Source organism: Brugia malayi (genome assembly GCF_000002995.4).
Source record: "Brugia malayi strain FR3 genome assembly, contig: Bm_v4_Chr1_scaffold_001, whole genome shotgun sequence".
In the NCBI taxonomy this organism is placed as follows: Eukaryota; Metazoa; Nematoda; class Chromadorea; order Rhabditida; family Onchocercidae; genus Brugia; species Brugia malayi.
The window spans coordinates 13,000,395-13,021,581 of record NW_025062475.1 but is presented as its reverse complement, the minus strand read 5'-3'; the positions used below and the strand labels follow the sequence as shown (position 1 = coordinate 13,021,581).

At 25.3% G+C, this 21,187-nt stretch overlaps 2 protein-coding genes across 2 annotated transcripts; both read right to left on the bottom strand.

The window, feature by feature from the left end:
- Positions 1–14,338: 14,338 nt before the first annotated feature.
- Positions 14,339–15,000, bottom strand: Bm204 (Uncharacterized protein; the record flags this gene model as incomplete). The annotated part of the gene is made up of 3 exons (XM_043077727.1): positions 14,339–14,463; positions 14,680–14,865; positions 14,985–15,000. The coding sequence occupies 3 exons, from the start codon at positions 14,998–15,000 to the stop codon at positions 14,339–14,341; spliced, it is 327 nt and encodes a 108-aa protein (XP_042933661.1).
- A 1,068-nt stretch (positions 15,001–16,068) lies between these two features.
- On the bottom strand, positions 16,069–18,991 carry Bm13031 (Transmembrane cell adhesion receptor mua-3 precursor, putative; the record flags this gene model as incomplete). Its single annotated transcript, XM_043077726.1, has 7 exons — positions 16,069–16,132; positions 16,706–16,838; positions 17,249–17,381; positions 17,585–17,735; positions 18,046–18,183; positions 18,338–18,569; positions 18,907–18,991. 7 exons carry the CDS (start codon positions 18,989–18,991, stop codon positions 16,069–16,071), a joined length of 936 nt encoding a protein of 311 aa, XP_042933660.1.
- Positions 18,992–21,187: the final 2,196 nt, after the last annotated feature.

Sequence of the window (21,187 nt, the reverse complement as noted above, 5' to 3'; positions counted from 1 at the left end):
AGAAATGAAATAGAAATTGTGACAAATAAATTATTGAAGTAATTTTGCAGCAAATTTTAAAATGAAATTCACATTTGATGTCTCTATTTGTTGATAAATACTTATCCGATGGTTTTGGTAAACTTTCTTTCTTTCTCTCTCTCTCTCTCTCTCTCTCTCTCTTTCTCCCTTTATTGACCTTCTTTAAGCGAAAAAAAGTATATTGCAAAAAAAAAAAAGAAATGACCGATTTTATTCGTTCAAACTAAGAAATCATTAAAAAGTACATCAACACAATAACTCGACTCATTCAAATTCAAATCAAACATTAAAGAATATTTACTTTTATCATTGAACAAAGTTTTGTCTTTTTTTTTTTTTTATTTTTTCTTTTTTTCACAATTAATCAAACTTTAATGACAATTTTAGCAAAAAAAAAAATTTAGTAACATTTTATATTTGCAATTTTTTTATTTTAAAAATTTTGAATTTATAAATTTTAAATAAATCAAAAGTCAAATATTTGCAAAAAGTTTGTAAAAAAGTTGATTAATTGAAATATCAAAGATATAGCAATTCACTATAAGCAATTTTTATAAGCTAGAATTTTAATAAGATTGTTTCATTTTACAATATAAAATTTAATACGACTTGTTTCAATTTTATAATTTAAATTTAAAGAGATTTGAACTTATTAAAAATGAAACTTAATCCAAATGTTAAATGGAACCAAACAAATTGTTAACAACAACAACAACAACAAAAAAAAAGAAAAACAAAACCAGTTAAAAATTCATTTCTCATAAACAAAGAATTTGAACGAGTTCTTTGGTTTATGAGAAATAAATATGAAACAGTTACAAAATAAAAAATATTTTATAAATTCTATCAGAAAATTTGTTATATGTAAAGCTGTAAGCTATAAGCGATATAAGTGCAACAATTGTAAACAAATATATAAAAATATTTAAATTGAATTAGTTAAATTAAAAAAAAAAAAAAAAAAAAAAAGATATTTTATAGCTAAGGCTAATTTCATAACCAAAATTGTTTAAAAATTTAAAAAAAAAATACAAAATACAAAAAAATAAAATAAAATATGAACTAGCAATAAATAATTGTACAAATATTTAAATTGCAAAAAAAATTTCTAACTAAAATATTTGATTTAATATTTTTTTCAATAAAACATTGTATTTTTTACTGTCATAAAGGAACAAAAAAGATGAAAAGTAATTTAAAAAAAGTAATAAGTGAACAAAAATAAAAAAAACATATTGAAATATTTTTTGTAAAATTTCACAGGAATGCTAAAATTTTACCTCTCCTCGTCTTTTATCAAATCTTAATTTAAGTACGAATGCGAAAGCAAAAAAACAGATATTATTTCATTTACACTTTTCTTTCTTTTCTTTTTTTTTTTTTTTTTTGCTCAATAAATAATAAAAAAAAAAATAAACAAAATAAATAGAAAAAAAGTTTTTCAATTGTGTACATTATGGTATTTGGTAAATGAATTTAATGAATTTTCCTTTTAAAATGAAAAGAACTTTACAATATCATTCCGTTTACTTCCTGAAATGATAACATATTTAGCTTTTATCAATTCTTATCAAATAGAAAGAAAGAATTATTGTATTTCATCTATTTACTAAAAGTAGTAGAAGTAAACATTAGTTTTGATAAATAAAGATATAAAATTAGTATTAGAGAGAAGATAATTTTGTTGAGAGAATTAAAGAATTTGAGAGATGGCTGACTCATAAACTAAAATTTTGCTTTATTTAAAAAAAAAAAAAAAAAAAAGGAGAAAAAACGCGAAGAAAATTAGAAAATTTTAAACAAAAAAAAAAAAAAAAAAATGTGGGAAAAGAATTCAGTTGTGCCAGTTTAATAAATATTTAATGAAAGTAAATGATAGATTTTAATGTTGAATGGCGGTAATGTCACAAGCTGATAGCAGTTAATCAGAGCCTTATTCTTGTTATTACATCAAATAATTATTGTTTATTGTGAATAATCCTATAAAATATTATTATAATTAAAGAAAAATTCATCCGTCGTTTCATCAAAAAACAAAAAAAAAAATTATCAAAACAAATTTTAATAAAATTCTATTTAATTAATCTGCTAATTGAGCAATTGGTATTGTCCAAAAAATTTTCTATTTTTTCTTTTTTTTTTTTTTAAAAAAAATCGATTCAATTTGTTGCAACACAGAATTGTGCAAAAATTAGATAAAAGAAAAATGACATTTAAAAATTAAAAAACGAAAAACTTTAAAATTTTATGTTGTAAATATCACAGGAAATTTTTCAACAAATTTTAAACCGATTTTATGAAATTTATTGAAGCCAACTTCAATTATTGGTAATAATGGGAACATAATAAAAAGAGCGCAATAAAATTTTAACATTGTTTCCATCTGTTAGTGCGAAAAAAAAAAAAAAAAACACGAATTTTTAGTTTTTTCTAGGAGTGTAAATTTTCAATTGAATGTTTAGAAAGTTTTAAAATAATATATAATTTGCAGAATTTTGTAAGACCTAAATCTATGATAATTGAAAATGTTTGCGAAATTAAGCGAAAGTTTAGAAATAAACAAGAAATAGTGAATGTGAAAGTTAAAAATGAGAATATTTTAAAGAGTGAAAAAAAATAAAAACAATAATTGGAAAATTTAATGAGCAGACAATTTTCCTTCCGGTTATTATTCCGGTTATCACAATGTATTCCATTACAATAAACTAACTAAATATATACATCCTTTTTAGTAAAATAAATTGCTATTGAAATGGACAGTGTCAAAAACAATATTAATTGGGGAAAAAAGAGGACAAACAGGGAAGGTCATAGGTTATAGAGAGGTCAAACCATTTTTCCAAATATCGATTCAAGCTTATTCACTTACATTTATATGCTAGGTAAGCCAGTAAATCTTATTTGAATAAATTGCTACTGAAATGGACAGTGTCAAAAACAATATAAATTGGGGAGAAAAGAGGGTAAACAGGTGAAGGTCATAGGTTATACAGAGGTCAAACCGTTTCTCCAAATATCGATCCTCACTTATGCTAGAGTAAGCCAATGAATCTGATTTGAATAGCTATCGCGTAAAAGAAAAAAGAACAAAAATTAAACTTTAATTCAAATTTTGAAATTGCTTTGAAATAAACTAAATATATTTCAAACAATTTGACTAACTTTCAGCTAATATTTCTCTCTTCCTTGACCTTTTTTTTTTGTCAACTATTGTTTACTAATTGATATATGTAAACAAAGAGAAAGAATGGATCTATTCCACCCCTCCGGCAGTAAAGTACGATGAACAGGAAACATTGGAAAATCTCTACAAAATGATTGTGGTTCAAAACAAAACGTTTTGTTTTGTGACATTCATACACATATAAACAGACAACGTACAAAAACGGACACACAAAGACGGACGGACGGACGGAAGAACGGACGGACGGGTCGACGGACACAAACACACGCACACACACAACAGATAAGGGAATAGCATAATTTATGACCCAACTCGACATACTGCGCTGTTTGTTAAGCTGAGGACAAGAAGTCAAGAATAGTTCCCTGTCTGTCAACCAGCCATCCGGAATGACAGATATGTCAGTCAACCATCCGGAATGATAGATATACAGCAGACATATGAAAGTAGTAGTAGATTTGAATTTTTTTTTTTGTGAATATGAATGGCGCAAATATCACATGCCTTTGCAAACAATGTTGAACGGTGACATTAGATTGCTACTACTAACAATCAAAGCTTTCTAACATTGTTTGTTCATTATTCCATTTGACCTTAATGTATTTTTGTAGTGAATAATTGCCATCTGCGCTTCTACCTTCTGCGCTTTTGTAAAGAGTGACCAATTAGATGAGTAATGAGTGGCCACTTTGACAATTTTTTTTTTTTTTTGTCACAGAAAATGAAAATACAAACGATTAGAGTTGCAGTAAACACTGATATATTTGAGGATTTTGTTTTTTTTTTTTCAAGTTGAAGCAACAAGAATAAATTATTTTGCAAATAGAAGCTAAGCTGTGACAATGACGCACGAAAAATCGTACAAAGCTGTGACAATGACGCACGAAAAATCGTACAAATAAGGCAAAAATGAATTTGAACTTAAAAACAACTCAAAATAGTTCAGATTTACAGATTTAATTTAAATTTATTAAATCTAGTTGATAAAAGATTGTGATAATTGATCATTTTTGCAAAAATACTTTAATTTTTATTTAAGATTAAAAACACTGTGTGTATTTGAATAATTGAATAGCAGCGAACATAGTAACTAATTTTAATTATTTCATTAGCAACTAATAAGACAATAAAAATTTAAAAATAAAATAAAAAATAATATGCTTACAGTGATCAGGAATGATTATAATGAAAGATATAACAAATTGGAAGTTAGGTTTAGAAATGATAAAAAGATTTGTAATTATTTTTTATGGCAAAATGATCACCAAAAATAATATTTTTTACAATTTAATTTCAAATCATTTTCAATTATATAATCCTAATTCAATTATAAAATCCAGTGAAAAATGAGTGAATCTTTATTATAATCTATGTAAATACATATTATTTGGATATTATAATTTTTCATTCATCCTTGCACACTTCAAATTATATTTACTATGTTTGCAAAATCGAACAATGAAATATGTTGATTTGACAACAATTAATTCGACGACACAGCCAAAAGCGCTTTATTATATAATGTGAAAAATTATTACATTTACTATAATATAAAAGCATTTGTATTTAAAATTATGAAAAATTTACATTGAAATAATTAATTCGACGATATGACCAAAAGCGCTTCATTATATAATGTGAAAAATTATTACATTTACTATAATATAAAAGCATTTGTATTTAAAATTATGAAAAATTTACATTGAAATAATTAATTCGACGATATGACCAAAAGCGCTTCATTATATAATGTGAAAAATTATTACATTTACTATAATATAAAAGCATTTGTATTTAAAATTATGAAAAATTTACATTGAAATAATTAATTCGACGATATGACCAAAAGCGCTTCATTATATAATGTGAAAAATTATTACATTTACTATAATATAAAAGCATTTGTATTTAAAATTATGAAAAATTTACATTGAAATAATTAATTCGACGATATGACCAAAAGCGCTTCATTATATAATGTGAAAAATTATTACATTTACTATAATATAAAAGCATTTGTATTTAAAATTATGAAAAATTTACATTGAAATAATTAATTCGACGATATGACCAAAAGCGCTTCATTATATAATGTGAAAAATTATTACATTTACTATAATATAAAAGCATTTGTATTTAAAATTATGAAAAATTTACATTTATTTAGCAATTCTTCCTTTATGTAATTAACCTAATTGGAAGATAAATGATTTAAAGATGGCAAAATTACAGAGCGATCACATAATAATGACATGCGCACATGTCATTACCAGAAATTGCTACCTAAATGCATTTCATGTAAACAAGTTTCTCATAATTTTGTCATTTAATACAATGAAACATTGGAATGATAACAAAAGTGATAATGTGATAAATGGATTGGTCGAAATTTGGAAAATTTGAATGTGATAGCTAATTTAAAATGAATTCTAGCTAGAAATAAATTAAAATATCAGTCAAATAATGAAAATATTCTTTTGAGTTTAATTTTTGATAAATTGAGAATTCAATTATCTTTTATTGATAACGAAACAATGGCAACGAAACACATAAGCCAAGCAAAAAATTCTGATATCTTTTTCATACCTATAAATAGAATTATTTACAATATGTTAATTACATGGTAATAAGAAGATAAACAACTCATTTGCATATTATTCTAATAATATTATTCTAACGATTACAATTATTCAATGAATGAAATTCAGAAAATTTAAATTAGAAATACTTTTTTTCTGAATTGGTTGAATTGAAATTTTGAAATGAAAAGAATGAAAAGTTAGGAGGGATAATAGCAAATGAATGAGTAAATATACGAATTGTTAGAGTATTGCAATGATTATTAAAATGCAGGACAGTGACAAATAATAAAAATGAAAATTTAACGGTGCAGTACGGGGCGGTAATGGCAAGTGGTAATAAAAGTGATTGGAAGTACCGTAGAATGAAAGAAATGATGGAAATGCTACTTTTGTAATCTGTTATAGTTTACAAATTCAAATTTGCACCTTTTTCCCTTTTCCATTAGCTCAGTTTAATTTTGGCGAAGTTTATTTACACAGACCAATTATTTAGATATCGAAGAGTTAGAAAGGGAAATTGAAAATGAAGAGAGTATTATTTGACGATAATAACTATCATATGTAAACAACATCGTTACATCGAGATTTTATCATCTTTATTAAGTTCATATTGCGAACAATTATTTTTGCGCTTATGTTTACGTTAATACGCTATTATTTATTCACAAAAACGAAAAAAAAAACCGGTCGTTAACTAAATTATTATAAATTCTATTGTATTTAAATATTACTATGAATGATTACTTCATTAGTGATAAAAATGATAAGTATAACAAACAGGATACACGATCAACTGATAAGACATTGTTATCAAATGAAGCATTTCCTATTCAAATCAATTCGAAATTATAATGTATTAATTAAAATTGCTCATATTGATATATTATCAAAAATCTTAAATGCTTAGTTGTTTGTTTATGCATTGATTGTGCATTAAATTTAAACAATTAAATTTAAATTTAAATTTCTATCCGAAATATTTTAATGATAGCTTTTTGTATTTTAATATTTATATGTTTGGAAATTTTCGAACAATAATTACACTAATTCCTATTATATTAATTTGCAATGAATTTCCAAAACAGCTAATCAAACAGTTTTTGCACTTTATATGACATTTTAGTATGTGATTTTACTGATTTCATAAATTAAAATAAAATAAAAATGGTATTTGTATGAAAAGAAAATTTCTGCTTTGCATATGATATGATATTTATTTATTTATTTATTGTTTATTTATTTTCTTTTTTGAGTTTATTTATTTATTTATTTTTGAAAAATGAATAGAGACAAATTGAGATATTAGCAGTGCTTATCAAATAAAGCATTATTTCAGTGAATTTTCAGTAATTTTAAAGCATTGTTAATTTAATAAAAAGTAAAAATTTTTCATTAATAAATTGCTCCTTTGATTTGACCAATTAAAAATGTATTTTTCAAATAAAAGTTTTCATTTTCATTCTTAAAATTGGTCAATTTTTGTGATATTTCAAATTCAATATGCCAATAAATTCAGTATTATTATTCACTTTTCAGATTAATGATTTAAGGAGTAATTTTGTCGATTGTAATAGGTTAAAAAAAAAAAAAAAAAAAAGGAAAAGATTTTAAAGAATTGTCAAATTTTTTTTATGACTATTGGCCAAAGTTAGTAAAACATGTTTCATATTTTTGTTTGCATTTTTCCTTTTAAAATTACTTTATCGTCTCTTCTTGTCATATGAAAAAAGAGAGAGATGACATAAGAAGGGGAAATAACAAATTGTCACAAAGATAATTTTGACAGATTTAAATTTTTTTTTTTTTTTTGACAGATTTAAAATTTTAAAGAATATCAAATTTTTTATTTTTTTTTTCAAAAATTAAACAACAATATTAGTTGTTATATGCGGAAAGAAGCAAATTAACAATTGAACGAATAAATGAAAAATTTTAATTTATCACAATGAGAAATTTCTTATCGCAAAAATCATTTTATTAATGGAAAATACGACTAAAAATCTTTTTAATATTAGCAAAAGAAAAAAAAAATACTAATAGTAACGTAGCAAGCCGAATAGTTGATTTTACTTTAGCATTATTACTGAATTCAATATGTGATAGCATTTTCAAACAAACTAAAAAACATCATTTCAGGAAGAATTTCACACTGTTTAATTATTAATTTAGGAAATATAAAAAAGAATCATTAAAATGATATATGATTTTCTTTTTTTTTTAAAAAAAAAATAAATTATTTGAATATAATTTAGTATCTGATATGAAATAGCAAAGAATCATTAAATTGATATATGAATTTTTTTTTTTTAAATATATTACTTAAAATATAATTTTAGTATTTGAAAAATATTTAGTTGATTAATTTGTGAATTAACTAAAAAGGAATAAAAAGGAAAATTAAGAGATTTTGTTGGCAAATTAAATAGAATAATAAAGAAGGTAAAAATTGCAATGAGTAATATATAATAAGCTGAAAATAGAGGATAGAAATGTCTTCTTTAAAATGCCAGATAATCTCTCTCTCTGTCCCTCTCTCTCTGTCCCTCCCTCTCTCTCTCTCTCTCTCTCTCTCTTTGTCCCTCTGTTTATGTATATATTCTATAAGAAAGAATTATTCAGCATCAGGTGAATTTGTAACGATCATAAAATTCTATGATACACTACAATACAATACATTGAGCTATTTGTGAGGTGCGCAATTATAAGAAATTGTCCTCGTTTGATGGTTTGGAATATATTTTTTGTTAGTTTATAAAATTAGCAAATTTTATTTATTATAAATTAGCTAAAAACAAACATTTCAATTTCATAAAGAAATTTGTAATCAAAAAATTGAAAATACCATAAAATATAAATGTATATTTTTGATGATAATTTCTTCAAGTTATTCCATCTTTGCTAAAGTATTAAGTTTTATCTGTGGAAATTAATTTAATTAATTTTTCATGTTACATTTTTTTTAATTTGTTTGCTTATCAAATAGTCAACGAATCATTTTTTTAAAAAAAAAAAAAAAAAAAAAAAAAACCAATTTACAAATTGAACAATTAAAGGTTGAATTTTTGAAGGATTAATGCCTTTTTTCCTTTTTTTTTTTTTTTTTTTTGAGTGGAATTAATGGATTAAATTTCGAAGGATTAATTTTTTTTTTTTTTTTTTTTTTTTTAGGAAGAATTATTGGTTATAAGACGAGTAAAATGTAGGTTTATCATTAAATAGCTGATTTTCCTATATCTCAGACAATACTCAAAAGAATTTGAAGTTCAGTAATTTATAATTAATAATAGTAACAGCAATAACAATGACAAAAAGAATAAGTAAGTAAATAAATCAATAAATAAAGTAGTAATTAGCATCAGAAAATAGCACAGGTAATGCTATTTAAAGTTTTTTTACAATGATTTTTCACTTGATAACACCTGTCAGTTTTGATTAAATTCGAGAAAAAGTTTTGATTAAATTCGAGAAAAGTTTTGATTAAATTCGAGAAAAAGATTTGACTAATATTTTAATCATTACTTATTTAAGTTTCAAATATTGAAGTATTCTTTTAGCTTTAACATTTCCCTGAAAAACAAAGATATTCATGAAATGTTTATAATAAATGGATTAAAAAAAAAAAAACAAATTTTAATATATAATTTAAATAAGCCATAAATTGCTGTATAAATCATAAATTATACGATTTTTGTTATAGAACCATATTTTAGCTATCAATAACAATTCTTACCTATCCGTTTTACTTTGAAATGCTATTTTGATTCAAATTAATAAAACAAATATAAATGTTCTTTAAAAAAAATAATAATAAATTAATAACATTCAAATTAAACATTAAAATTTGGAAATTATTCTATAATCAAATTCATTTCCAATTAATTTTATTGCAAAAATAAAATGGAACTTTTCACAATTAGCATTTTTTTTTTAACAACTCATCATAACCTACTCTAGGAATTTTAGAACGTTTGTTTGTTTTTTTTTTTTTTTTTTTCAAAAAAAAATTTAAAAAAAAAAAGTGTGAATTTTAAAATCAAAGCTAAATAATAAGATAATTTCTTGCACTTTTTATGTTTTGTTATCTAAATCTAGTTGTTTATTTTTTTTTTATATGATTAACTTTTATTTATATTTATATCGCTGCAGGTTTTTTGAAGTGAAGAACATTTGAAGAAGTAAACAAACTAAGCATTCGTAAGTATTTTATGGTAAACATAATAAATTCAATTACAATTAACTTCGTCTGATCATTGAATTACATTTAATCAAATATCAATCTTCGATGATGATAAAAATGTGATAAAAGCTTGAAGAAAAACATTTTGTGATTGCTCAGCGATATTAGAAGAAGTTGAAATTCAATTTTATTACAAAACAAAGGACATTTCTGCCATTTCCGCCAGTGCAACGTGATGAATACAAATAGGAAACTAAAAATGGTGAAAAGAGATTTGTTTGTTTAAACAAATGAATAAATATTGGATTTAAAAAAAACAGTTAACAAAGTGAAAAAAAAATTCCGATTTGCGCTTCGTAAATATAATATAGCATTTTTTTTAAACCAATTTTTTGTTGAAAATGTTAAAATTACCTTATAAATTTTATCAGTTCTTATTTTTTTTTGTGATGTAAATTTTTTAAAATTTGTAATAAAATTATCATTTATCTCCAGTCTATTCTAATATTTCATAAAGAAAATAGTGAAAGTGCAGATGGAAATTCAAAACTTTATTATATCATTGAACTTGAGACAATATTCGAGGCGCTAATGACGGTAATATTATAATAAAATAAAATTGACGGTTGAATTACTAGAAATGGGGTAATGACATTTTCTGGTGGAATTGTCAAATTACAGGAAGTGGACAATGCGGTATTTATCTGATGTCATTTATTAAAAAAAGTTTCAACAAAATGACGTATAGCTTGAAATTAAATTTTATTTTTTTATTTTTTGCTTAGAGTTAGTTATTTGTATGCAATTTTCCACTTGCAATGTTGTTTTTGAATTACTGAAAAGTGCATCTGAAAAAGAGAAAATTTTTTAAATTATCATGTATGAATTATTAAAATTTCAACAGAAATATTTACTGAAAAATCTCAATCATATATGTTAAACAAAAAATTTTCAGAATTATGATTTTGTTTTTGGTTTTTTTTTTTTTTTTTTCTTATCATACTTAATATTATCATGTATGAATGATAGTTTTGTATCATAATTAAAGTGTAACTTGTACGAATTATTTATAAGATAACATTCATTTATGTTTACAAATTTTAATGAGAAAAATTCAAAAGTTAAATTTTTATTATAAATTGACACATACATTGTCAACTAATTTCAATGTTTCTGTTACAGTTATTTTCTAGTATTGGCATGAAATATGCTTAATATTTGCAATATTTTCGATGAGAAACCTAAAAAGATCATAAAGAAAAATAAACTTCTATCTGCATCGAAAACGTTTAACGAATCTGTCGTTAATCAATTCATCACGTGAACTTTATTAACGTCACGTGAACTTTATCGAAACTAAGTTAATGCTTTCTGGAAGTGATCGTAACACCTTTTGAAATTTGAAGTGTTCAATAGATAAGATGAATACTGCTGCATTCCTGTCCGAAAATCATTTTCCTTACAACTCGCTGTAAATGTTCCGGAAATAATCATGCAATTGCGGATCAGAACGAAATATAATCTTATCCGGAAATTGTTCTGCTTACAATACGCTGTAAATGTTCCGGTAATACCCTTACAGTTACGGATTAGTCAAAATATGTTAATTGCAAACAACAATTGTGCCGAATGACTGTTCAGAAATACAAATCGCTGTAAAACTCATTTATCATTAATCATTAATGTTCTGATACTTCCAAAATTATGAATTGATTAGTGCCGAAACTTTAAATAGTTGTTTAAATTTTTTCGTAATACTTTTAATTCCCAAATATTTTTAAAATTAAATTTCGTTTTTGTTGTTTAATTTTCCAGAAATTTTGCAACTATAACATCAAACAATCTAATTGATGATAAGCTTAATGAGCATAAAGCTTTTTGAAAAAAGCTGTTAGTATTATTTCAAAGACTCTTATTTATGTATATGATAAGTTTAATTAACATTAGTTTGATAAGCTTTAATTTAGAATGCCAATCTTTTACCTTTACCTGTCTTTTCCCATTTTTCTGGGATATCATAGTTACCTACAAATTATTACTTTTTTAATACGCATAATTTTGAACAATTAAATGTGATTTCTTCAGCAATAGTTCATCTTATTGTTCTAACATTTATTAATAAATATGTTTATGTTATTATGGAAACGATCAAAAAATTCATTAGTACAATGGAATTCTAGATTTTATCTACTGCATTGTGATAGTAATACTAACGATTTCTAGATTTGAATTTTAATACAAATTCATATAAAGTTTTCAACATTAATCCAAACATATGTAAAGGATTGTATGAATAAACATTCTAAAATTGTTAAATCAACAAGAATGCTTCCCTTTTTTTTTATTTTCATTAAAATATATTAGTAATTAACTCAGATTATAATTCTGTTATACTCAGAATATAATTCTGTTATACTCAGATTATAATTCTGTTATACTCAGAATATAATTCTGTTATACTCAGATTATAATTCTGTTATACTCAGAATATAATTCTGTTATACTCAGATTATAATTCTGTTTTACGCAGATTATAATTCTGTTATACTCAGATACCCAGGAGAGTATAATAAATCTCTTTTCGTAAGGTTAGGTATAGTAAATCGTTCGTTTTTATTCATACATTTCTGGCGAAAACAATAAGTAAAATCTAATTATATATGATAAGTTATAAATATGATAATGACATGAATAATGATAGAGGTAATTAATGAGGACAAAAAAATAATAAGTCGTAAATGATATCAAATGATAGGTGGTAATGCCATGATATTATAATATTAATATTATTTATAATCAGTATTGTTACAATATTTGAAAAGTAATCATTGTAATTTTGACATTAATCATTATTACAAATTAATTACAAGGATGTTCAATTAATTAATTAACTAGAAAATAAAAATGGCCATCGAATTATAATATTTTTGAGAATTGATTAGAATTTTTCATTCTTATTGACTCATTGTAAAATTTTGAGAAAAAGAAAAAAGAAAATTGCAAGCTTTAATTTAATTTATCACATCCTTCCAGTAGATCAGTCATTAACTTCCGATTGCGATATAAAAAGCATATGCCAAATACAATTAGTTGCATAAATGCTGTTAAAATAGCATTTTCTCAAGTTTGAAAACTTTTCAAATGATTTCAAATAATATTTTTCTGTAAAAGAAAGTTTGAATTGCTTAATTTTACTAGAACTGAAATTAATGGAAAATGTGTTAGAATCCAATTAACAAGAAATTCAATAATTAAAATCGTATTTTTTTTTTTTTTTTTGCTGACTATTAGATTTCTCTTCCCCTATTTCATAAATAAATTTAATTGAAGCGAAAGAAAAAAAAATCTGAAAAAAGATATATATATATATTTGTAATTAATAAACTAATTTCGAAAATTTCATCTGCATGAGAGAATTTCACATAAAAAAAGAAATTTACAAACAATCTTTTTTTCTTTCTTTCGCATTGTTACAGTGAATTGAAGAGTAACAATAATAGTAAAATAGAAGAGAAAAAAGTAAACTGAAATTCTGTGTGACAAATTTTGGACAAATTTTTTTGTTAATTATTTCATGAAAAAAAAAGGATTAATTGTTACCAAGAGAGTTGGTGTAAAAAAAAATAATTCAATCATTGAAGTAAGTATACAATTTGATTAAATAATATCAAATTCATATTATGCATCTGTGATTAGATTATAGCATTATATTCGATAAATTATACAAATTCTCGAATTCTATTTACTGAATATGGTATTGGTGTATAACATTTAAAGTATATTTTTAAAAATAAAAATAGGAAATGAAGAAAAAAGGAAGCGATAAAAGAAGCAACTATAATTTTTTAGCTTTACTGGCAATAACATCGAAATACTTTGAATAAAATTTTATTAATAAAAATAATAGAGCATGAAGTAAATGTTAAGGTGAAGAAAATCGTACAGTAGAGATTTATAAGAATCTCTCACAATTATATTGAATAAATATAAGTTAGAATAAAAATGATTTTCAATATTTGATAGGTTCTGAACAAAAATGCCTAAGTCGAAGAATATTTGATAAAAATTAGATAAAAGATGGGAAGATATTTGGATGTGTAATAAACTTCCGGATATTTTAGCTTTTATCAATGGTAATAAGAAATTAGTTCGATTAAAATGCATGAGGAAATGGTTCATTGAGAATGAAAAATTGGTTAAATGATTCATAATTTTGCATATCGCAATGCTAGCTTAATTTTTGGTTGAAATTGTTTTATTAGTTTAGTTTAGTTTGAGATTTGCAATATTCGAAATTCGCGACAAAAATGACTCTAGTTGGCTAAATGTGACCAATGGTCTGTGATCAAATTGACCTTTGAATGAAGACAGGTATTATTCTGTTCTAGTTGCCCATGAATTATCACGCATTAACAATGACGTTGCTACGCTTAGTAACCACGTGAAGAAGGTAGTTTGAATGAAAATGGTGCTGGTTACACAGTCTTTGTTCAGGTAAACTGAAATTATAAATATTACCTAAATTTACTCTATCAGAAATAATAGTTCGATAATTTCTATGAAAGTTATTACTCTCTACATTTGATAAAATTCTTGCAAAGAATATTTCTAAATGGAGTAGTGTTCACTAATGCAGAAGCACTTCTATTTGAGGGTGACCCTAGGTGACCCTTGTTGACTCATCAAAGCATTTGACATTGTTAGCAGAAAAGGACCTTTTGTAAAAGCAAATTTAGAACTTCTTTCTTTCTTTCCTGTTTCCTTGTGAAACAAAGTAGCTTCCTTTCTTGATGGTTCAGATCGCTGACTTCTTTGTTCTCGATACTGGTAGAATCTCGAATTTGTACTGGTTCCGTTCTGTGTACTGTGGGAGTCTTCGTGAAATACTTTATTATTCAAACCTCAAACTAAACCACAGATTGACATTAAATATTATACAACATTACAATAATGAATTGATACATAACACACAAATGTAACTTAATTACAAATCATTTAAAGACACAAGCAAGCTAGATACCTCGCAACCGAGCCATACCAAACAAGGAACTATAATCAGTGGCTTTGTAAGGAAGAAAATTGGGAGGGATTTTATGGGTGTTAAGGTTACAAAGTGGATTACAATCATTTCAAACAATAGCCTTTGTTCATTAGGTTATAGCTTCGCCATTGTGGCGACAGACCTTATGACAAATCGTGAAACTACTAGAATATCCTTCTAAGTTTCTCAACATGATCTGTTGCGGGCGCTTTTTTGATTGAACATTAATTTAAGTTAGGGATTCTGTGTGCAACCCGAAACCACCCGGTCGATTATTAATTCTCTTTATATTATCATAGATTCATCTTAGTTTAAATCAATCCAGTAATAACCTATCCAGGAAGTATCATTCTTTTGGATTCTTTCAAGTGACAAACGATTGACAACAAACTAACAAAAGACGTACAGAACATTCAGAAACTTCGTAAAAAAGTATGAAACAATAAGCATTTAATGTTGAAAAAAAAAAAATGGAATTATAATATTTAAAAATAAAATTGTATTAAATTCATAGAATTAATAGATCTTTCTGTAACTAAACATATTTGCATTTGTTTGTTAACAAAGAATATTTTTGAATAATGGTTTTGGAATTTATCCCTAACTGGATTGTTTACATTTATCAGTTTCTTATTTAGGGATCTTTTCTGTTGTATGTTTTTTTTATTTTTTTATTTTTTTTTTAATTCTTCGTTTAGCTGATGTCCTTTGCGACTTATCATCTTATCATCCATACCTGATTATTGATTAACAACACTTTGTATTGCAAATCATTGCATCTTGTTATGAGTTAATGTTTACTATATATAAAGAGTTATGATCTTTAATTACTTAGTTAATTTTTCTGGATAGCAATCTGACATTCACTGTTCTCATTTCTAATATTATTCAATATCTACGATCATGATCATGATAATCTTATCTCAATAAAATAAAGATTGATCAAACATCGCTTTCTCTGCAAAATATTCCATTCAAATCAGATCCCATTTTACGATACTTGAAGAAAAACATCAAAATTAGTGTTTACTGTTCACTTCTTTTGCGATCAAAATTTTTTTTATCAAAAACTGAGATCATCACCTGCGACTCCTTGAACGGTACCATCAGCGCTCTCTCTGCCCATCCTAAATATCCACTATACTTATCACCTGACCAATATAATAAGCAAGGATCACCAGCAGGTAGGTCATTTTGCTTAAGACCCAATTATGCTGTTTAGAGCTTAGGTCACATCGTCAGGGTGAACAATAATCGCTGCCTTAAGACTGCGATCTGTGTTGAATTCGCTACTGGCTATCGCAACAATCTCAGCCTTAAACAAATCCATCACCATCAGCCACCTACTTAGCCTCAAATCGGACGACATGGATATATATTATTATACATAGGCCAGCTAGTGTCTTTGAGAACTATGTGGAATCTGTCTTGCGAAGAAAAGACAAAACCGCTCTGTCAACACCGCCAGATGTGACCTTTCGTTGTCATTTTTTGTGACAGCACTTACTTATTTCGTATTGGTCTTTTTTAGTGACCAAAGCATTTCTTCCTACACAAATGTTCCTTCGCTATATGTAAATTATTATTACAAATGCAAAATCAGGAAAAAAAAATTGATTAAAATACTACTGTCATTTCAGTAAGATTTAATTCTGTCTTATTTTCTGCTCATTCAGTATTTTTACAAAGTATATTTTTACCGTTTGAATTGATTCCACTTTCGAAATCTATTTTCTTTTACTAAACAATGAAAAAGTTGCACGGCGATATGGCTCAAGAGCAAGAATCGTAATGGTGATAATAGCGATCGATCGCATCTAAAATTATGTGACACTGAAAGAAAGAGGAATTACTGGGAATGATAAAAGATAATCAATGATATGGAAAGCAATGATTCCTTAATTAATTACCTCATAAAAGTAATAAATAATTAAATTAAGTATCATTTTGAAATAACTAGCAAGAAAATTGCTTTCGCAACCGGCAAATATACAGAAAGCATGTGCGCATGCGTTAACTAAAATACACATATATTAATGTCACTTTTGAGTAAAAAAATTGATAAAATAAAAGATGCTAAAAAGCTTCAAAGTACATTAGCTGATTATATGTTTTGATTTTCGATTGAGTAATTTAAAGAGAGATGAAAGAGTGTCTGTAAATGCATCAAATGTTATCATAAGTTTTCACTATTAGTAAACAATTGGAAATGATATTATTGTAGAAAAATAATAAAAATTTACCAAACATAGGCAAAGTGATGAATTCAATCGAATAACTATATAAAATGAATGAATATAAACGCTTCTGCTGCGCTTTTGCAACTCGAATAGAGTCAACACCGAGTGGTTTATACTTATTTATTTTAAGCGATCCCTGAAATAACGAAATGATTATTGTTGCAGAGATCATTGATAATTTCATTTAAAGTTATCATTGAGTTTGGAGAAGTATGTGATAATTGAAATGAAATTATCTGCAATTACCTGGAAAATTGCATCCTACACTAATTAATCATAATTGGTGCCGGAAATACTATATAACTCATTCTATGGATTTCAGAATTCATAAAATCTTACTATTAGAGCAGCAAAGAATAATGAAATAAACAATGTGATATGTGTTAGAAAATAAGGTATACGATATTTGAATTCTGTAAATAGGTAAGTTACAGAAGTACTCCAAATAAGGGCTGAAATATGTAATGCAACGTAGTATGGTTTTTGACTCCTGAAAATAGAGGAAGAAGAATAAACGGTCAATAACTTCCGTTCAAATCCAGAAAATACATTTCAGTAGGAAAAACCAAATAAAAATTTGTGCGGAAAAAAGAACAGAAAATGAAATAGCTTCCATATTACTCTTCAAATCAAAGTTTTATTTTAACATTTTGAGATTGTGAAATTTCCCATTAAAAGAAATAAAAGAGTAATTTTCCAACAAAAAAAGTAAAACAAAAGCTTTCCATCAAAAGAAGTGAAAGAATGAATTTCCAAAGGAGTAAAAGTAAAAGAATTGAAGAATAATGAAAAATACTTACCTATTGGAAAATTTCTTTGAATAAAAAAAGGGTTTCACGTAGGGTAAGTAGCAAATTATGACTGCATACAGCGTTAAAACATGAAACCAAATGCTTCCCAACCTAACATAAAATCGAGACCATTTTTGAATATCTGATCTAAAAAAGCAATGACTATTTTATTAAATCATCAAATTGCAAGATTTAGGATTACAAACTGAAACTAAAGAGACACTTGTGACAATCTAAATGAATTGAAAATGAATCGAAATGGATTGAAAATGAATCGAAATGAATTGAAAGCGAAACTTACAAATGTAATTTGCTTTCTGTAATAGAAATAAATAGTTTTGTAATATTAATTGCATCAGTTATGAGAGCAGCAATAGCCGATGTTACGCAAACAAACATTAAATTCAGTGTGAAATATTTGAAAAATCCATCCGTCACTTTCGTAAATATTAAATACAATATGAAAGGAATAATAATAATATTACCAACTGTTGTAAAATATGCTATCACGTGGCGTCTGTTGTATAAATATGCTAAACAAACGTGTCGTGATTTTGTTTACGGCAATCTATTTATTAACAATTTCTTCTCTCTTTATATTAATTTATGACATCAAAATGTGTAGCTTAGCATAATATTGCATTTATTTAATAAAAATAGTATACATATATATGAAAAAAAAAAAAAACAATAAACAATGCTTTCGTGAAAATTTGTCTAATAGTTTTTCCTAAATTATTTCATTCTTCTCGGAAGGTAACATGAATTTCTCGAAATTCCATGAGAAAATTTTAGACAAAACTTTTGAATATTTGTATTTAAGAATTGCTCAAATGGCTGATAAAGTTTAATTGTAATCTATAAACTTACGGCAGAAAATGCCTAAGCCTTCACACAAAGGCACATTTGAACTATTGATAAAATTACTGCTGTTAGAATAATAAGTGCTGTTCATTTTGCTGAAAATTATTATTCTTATCATTTGGCAAGTTAAATATGTCAAAGAAATGCATAACAAAGTTATACAAATGCGCCACGCAATATTACACTAAATTTAGTATAATTTGTGTCACAGCTGTCAGATCATCTTATCATTATCATATTAACAGCACTTAGAATAATGTAATTGAGGTAATGGCAGCGATAATTATTGCACCTTGCCAATATCACATAAAGTAGTTCATAGCATTTTATTAAGACATTTCTGAAGTTGTTAGCAATATTAAGGTTATTTATCACTCAGTAAAGTTATTAAAAATTTCATTAAGCATAATATTAACAATTAGCATAACAATCAGAAAACAGTAGCTACTAGATGAAATGGATTATGAGATACAAATTTTGGAAAAAAATTTACCTATTGGAAAATTTTTTTATATAAAAAAAAAGGTTTCACGTAAGGTAAATAGCAAATTATGACTGCATATATTGCTAGGGCATGAAACCAAATGCTTCCTAACCTAACATAAATTCGCGCCCATTCTCGATTGTCAAATGTAAAAATGTAACGATTGCTTTATAAGTTGATCAAATTATCAGATCATGAAATTTCAATATCGATCATTTTAATACAAAATAGATTTTTTGAACTGTGAAAAAAATGTGTTGGAAAATGTGAGAAATTTGATTTCATATTTATCCTTACGTAGGTACCAATTTTATGTTACCGTCTTATTATTCCAAGCTGAAACTAAAGAGACATTTGTGACAATTTAAATGAATTGAAAATGAATCGAAATGAATTGAAAGCGAAACGTACAAATGTAATTTGCTTTCTGTAATTGAAATAAATAGTTTTGTAATATTAATTGCATCAGTTATGAGAGCAGCAATAGCCGATGTTACGCAAACAAACATTAAATTCAGTGTGAAATATTTGAAAAATCCATCTGTCACTTTCGTAAATATTAAATACAATATGAAAGGAATAATAATAATATTACCAACTGTTGTAAAATATGCTACCACGTGGCGTTTGTTGTATAAATATGCTAAACAAACGTGTCGTGATTTTGTTTACGGCAATCTATTTATTAACAATTTCTTCTCTCTCATATTATTTTATGATATCAAAATATGTGGTTTAGCACAATATTGAATTTACTTAATAAAAATAGAATATATAGAAGTTGAGAATACAGTAATTTTCATGCTACTATTTTTTCACAACTGATTTAAAAAATAAACAATCAATGGCAGAAGCTTCTATCATATTTGTCTCTAAAATTCTTTTATTCATTGATTAGAACAATGAACAATATTTTCATAAAAAGGACTATTGAAAATACCTTTAATTCTTTGTTGCATATGGGTTGTAACGAAAAGTATATAATAAAGTTGAAATGAAAATTGTAAACTTACAACATGAGAGACCCTGGCCTGTACAATAAGGTAAGCTTATATTTATTTCTATATAATTACTTTCATTAAAATAAACTATATCATTCATTTGGCTGGAAACGATGTTTTATTTAGAACGTCAAAGCTTACGTAAATTTCCGTTTAATGTAAATGCAAAAGGTATGATGTAAAAGTCATCGAAGCACGGATGAAATTTTATTCATTAAGCTAATGAAGTTCTGCCGTGGAGTATTGCAGGTATCTAACAAATATATTAATCTATAATGTTATGAGTCGTTACTCAAACTTTATTGCACAATAAATAAAAGTTATATATAAAAAAGAAAGAAAGCGTTTGTTCTTCATCATCTATTAATGTTTTATTTTGATGGAGAAAATAAAAGAAAATAATAAGTGCTTGCACTTATTATTACTATTTTAATTTGGAAGGATTCTCCTTTTTATCAATTTAAAAATCTCTGTCAAAATCATAATATCATTAAGTGCCCTTAATTTTCTGCACGAAATACTTATTCCATTGAAATCAGAACTGAATTATTTCATTATTATTCTTCATCTCAACTCTCCGTCACATATTATTATCTTTGCTTTTTTTTGTTTTCATTTTCCAGTCGTCGTATATATGATTGTAGTAGACATTGTGAAAATTTGCATTAATTAAGTCGGGCATAAATTAATGATCCCATTTATTTCAACTATTTAATAATTTCAAATGGTTTTGAATACTGCTCAAATAAAATTTAGTTATTGAAATAGTCGTTAAATGAAGTAAGACGAGGAAGTTCTCTCT